General features: G+C 39.9%; 1 protein-coding gene across 1 annotated transcript; it reads left to right on the forward strand.

Moving 5' to 3' along the window:
- Positions 1 to 292: 292 nt before the first annotated feature.
- On the forward strand, positions 293 to 3,611 carry LOC113471419 (muscarinic acetylcholine receptor M3-like; the record flags this gene model as incomplete). The annotated part of the gene is made up of 3 exons (XM_026830552.1): positions 293 to 342; positions 1,659 to 1,861; positions 3,486 to 3,611. Coding segments are annotated over exons 1-3 (379 nt in total), but the record flags the coding sequence as incomplete, so codon positions are not given.
- Between the last annotated feature and the right edge of the window lie 344 nt (positions 3,612 to 3,955).

Here is a 3,955-nt window from a genome sequence, read left to right on the forward strand (position 1 = left end):
GAAGTGCCACCCTCAAGTGTTTTCATCTCATGTGAGAGAGTACTAAAATATTCATTCACACTCACTTCATTGTATGTGGAGAGAGAGAGAGAGGGGGGAGAGACAGAGAGAGAGGGAAGGGGGAGAGAGAGTTTACAATGTTTTCATAGGAAATACCTATTTATAATGATGTAGCCGAAAAACCTTGAAAATCTATTTATTTTTAATATTTTATGTACCTACCTAGTAAATATTACTGGGAACTGTAACTGCTAGGGTCTTATCGTCCCGAAATCGAAGAGATAACGAAGACATGATAGGAGAATGCAAGCCGCTCCGAGAGCGAACCTTGCTCCGTTCACGGTAAAATTCGCCTCGGGCTGGAATCGAACCCGCGACCTAGCGCTTACAAGACAGATGCTTTACCAACCAAGCTAACCAGACTGGCAAATAATGATGGAAGTATTTTCATTATTATGATAATTTTCAAACCGATAGATTGCTAGACATTCGGGAACTCTCCGTGTACCAGACACCTCCACTAATGAATCTTACGTTGCACATTGCATATATAACATAAATACCCGGCGTTCATACAAATTGTGTCAACCAGTTCATAAAACAGGCAAGAGCGAAACTACAGTATTCTGTCTAGCATTACCGTTAGCAATAAATTATGTTTTATATACAGAGTGCCCTCGAATGTCATATTACCCTCCCTCCTTCTCCTCTTCTAATTTCCCCTCCCTTCTTCCTTCCTTCTCCTTTTCTCTTCCTCCTCTTCGCTCCTTCTCCTCCTCTTCTCTTCCCTACACGTCCTCCTTTCCCTCTTACCTCTTTTATTTCCATTTCCTCTCTCCCCCTTCTCTCTCGTATTTTCTTCCCCCTTTCTTCTCTTTCTTCTTTTTCTCCTTGCTTTCTTCCCTCCTTCTTATTTCTCCTTTTCCTCCGATCTTCTCTTCTTCCAACTTCCTTCACCTTCCCCTACCGCTCTTGTAGGTCCTTCTCCTCTTCTCCCTTTTCTTCCTCCCAACTCCCTCCATCCCTCTTTCTTTATTCTCTTTCCTCTCCTCTCTTCCCTCTCGTCCTCTATTTTATGTTTATATTATTCCTTTAATCCCCCGCAATGTAATATTGTCATGTAGCAGCATTTTGTAATTTTGTTCCAGAGACTGTGTCGTGCATTTTGTTCTAAGACCGTACAACAAACACAATTTTATCTTCTTGGTTATGGTTAAGTTTTATTAAAATTTTCCTTTATGACTAATCATAGGTAAGATCAAACTTTCTTGACTTGGCGGGGCGGAGCACTACCGCGCTCCTTACGAGTAATATGGCTCCTGAGACTACTCAGAGCTTGTTCGGTACGGGGTTTTACTCAAAATTATCAGGCCATCATACCGTCTTGATTCCAAAATAAAGCTTGATGAACATCCTTGATTCCCACCATGTTCCAGAAGCCTGATGAAAAAATATATATATAAAAAATTTAATATATATATGGATGATTTTGTTCAATTGAGTGAGATTACCATACTGTCGATTGTTTTAACGGGATTTTTAAGCTGGGTGAGTTTAATGTGATCAGTGGTTAGCCTGACACTTTTTTGGGAATTCTAAATTAAAGATTGACTTTTTTTTGCAATATTGCTATGCTTGAACTCGTTGTCTGTCCCCAGATACGCGGCGCTTGGCAACAGTGCCGAGTCCGCCCCGGAGTACGGTGCCAATATCATGGAGCTTCCACACCAGAGTGCCACAAACAGTACCCTCCTTAACGTCAGCCTCAATTCGAGCCTGTTCAGTGTGGGCGAGCCGACAATAACCCCCGTACTGCCCCCCTTCGAGCTATGGCAATCCATACTAATAGCCCTAATCATAGGTAAGAAATTAAGAATGTACCTAAGATCAAACTTTCTTAACTTGGCGGGGCGGAGCGCTACCGCGCTCCTTAATATGGCTCCTGAGACTGCTCAGAGCTTGTTCAGTACGGGGTTTTACTCAAAATTATCAGGCCATCATACCGTCTTGATTCCAAAATAAAGCATGATGAACATCCTTGATTCCCGCCATGTTCCAGAAGCCCGAGCCCCTATCTTTTAGTAAAAAAAAAAAAATAAAAATGATGAAAAAATATATATACCAATAAAAAATTTAATATTATCTAGAAAAAAAAAAGCTTCTTTTAACATCACTTGACGTACTCGTTTCGCATTTTATTTAAAACTTGTGCTCAGAAAAGCATGAAAAAAAATTCCTACCTCCTCTTCTTTCTCCTCCTCCTTATCCTCCAACTTCTTCTTCTTCATCTCCTTCTCCTCCGCTCTCTTACATATTTGCGTCTAAATAAACTTTTTGATAGTCGATTTGAAAAATTGCCACATAAATTTTTCAAAACATTCTCCAGAAGATTATTTAAGCACGGGAAAACTCCGCTTGTTTCCCCTCTTATAAAACGAGTACCACTTCACCCTCGCTTCCCCCTAAATACCCTTTCTATAACCCGTGTTTTACACTCCATCCTTCCTCTCCGTTTTCAGACGAGAATGTCTCTCTAGATTTTTTTTCAGACCCGTACTAATTTGTTCAATAGGTTGTAAAGATTTAGAGGGAGAAGGAGGAGGGATGGATTAAAAATAGACATAGGATTTTATGGTCGGGTTGGTTGAGTGGTGGTGCGCCTGCCATTCTGAAGAGTGTGGGTTCGCTTCCCCGAGGCAAAAATTACCTACTAGGTTAACTTGGTATTTGAATTGGAAATCTTCATCAAATAAGGTTCGTTCTCAGAACGGGCGGCTTTCTTCTATAAAATAATAATAAACTTAGGTATATTTTCCTCTTCACTTTCGGGACGATAAGACCTCCGCCGTTACATTTCCCTCTATGAAACCTCTTGAAATAAAGTGGGATAAGCTAAAAATAGCGATTCCTTGATTGCATTTTGAGGAAATTTCGAGGAAAATGGCCACTCGTCCAGACACCCTCCACACTCAACGTTGCTTAACCTCACTTGTTCCGAGGTTTATGGAACAGGAGCTCCGAGATTTTTTCATTACCGCTCTATAATATTATAACCCCCCCCCCAGTGGGGGCTAGGAGGGGGGGGAGGGATAATTTTATAATAATAATAATAATAATAATAATAATAATAATAATAATAATAATAATATACTCCTTCAATTGATTAAATAAATGTATTGAAAAAAATGGATAGGAGAAAGCCAGCCCTTTTCGAAAACGAACCTTTGCCTGTGATAAAATTCGTCCCGGATGGGAATCGAACTCGCGACCTAGCGCTTACAAATTAGTCATTATTTCAACCCAATTCATATGAAACTTCACAAAGAGTCCTCCATCAAGATGATTTACAAATTCAATTATTTTGTTCCAGGAATCTGTATTATTCTAACGGTTTTGAAAACGAACCTTTGCCTGTAATAAAATTCCCCCCGGATGGGAATCGAACTCGCGACCCAGCGCTTACAAATTCACTTCTTTTGTTCCAGGAATCTGTATTATTCTAACGGTCGGAGGCAACATTCTAGTCCTGTTGGCATTTTTCGTGGACCGTACCATTCGACAACCAAGCAATTACTTCATAGCATCCTTAGCCTGTACGGATATATTCATAGGTAAGTAGAAATAAATATATCTGGTGTGAGGATCACACGACTTTCTATTACATTCGGAACTGCGGAAAAAAAAATCATTCCGAAGAACAAAAAAAAGATCCTCAATACCTAAAGGAAATTTAACTAAAATATAGACTCGATTTTCTTCCTTTTCTTCTGACTTGCAAAATTTTCGACCAAAATCTCAATTATTCCTAATCCGGATTTCGGATTTGACTTCAGATTTCGGATTTGAATCTCTCCGTTTTCGGAGTTGAACTCCTATATCAGGATTCTCCGGAGATCTGCGTAAAATCCGGATAATTCATAGCCCGAGCAGAAACAAAAGATGCAACACAGTACTG

Source organism: Diaphorina citri, unplaced genomic scaffold (assembly GCF_000475195.1).
Source record: "Diaphorina citri unplaced genomic scaffold, Diaci psyllid genome assembly version 1.1 scaffold2408, whole genome shotgun sequence".
Lineage (NCBI taxonomy): Eukaryota > Metazoa > Arthropoda > Insecta > Hemiptera > Psyllidae > Diaphorina > Diaphorina citri.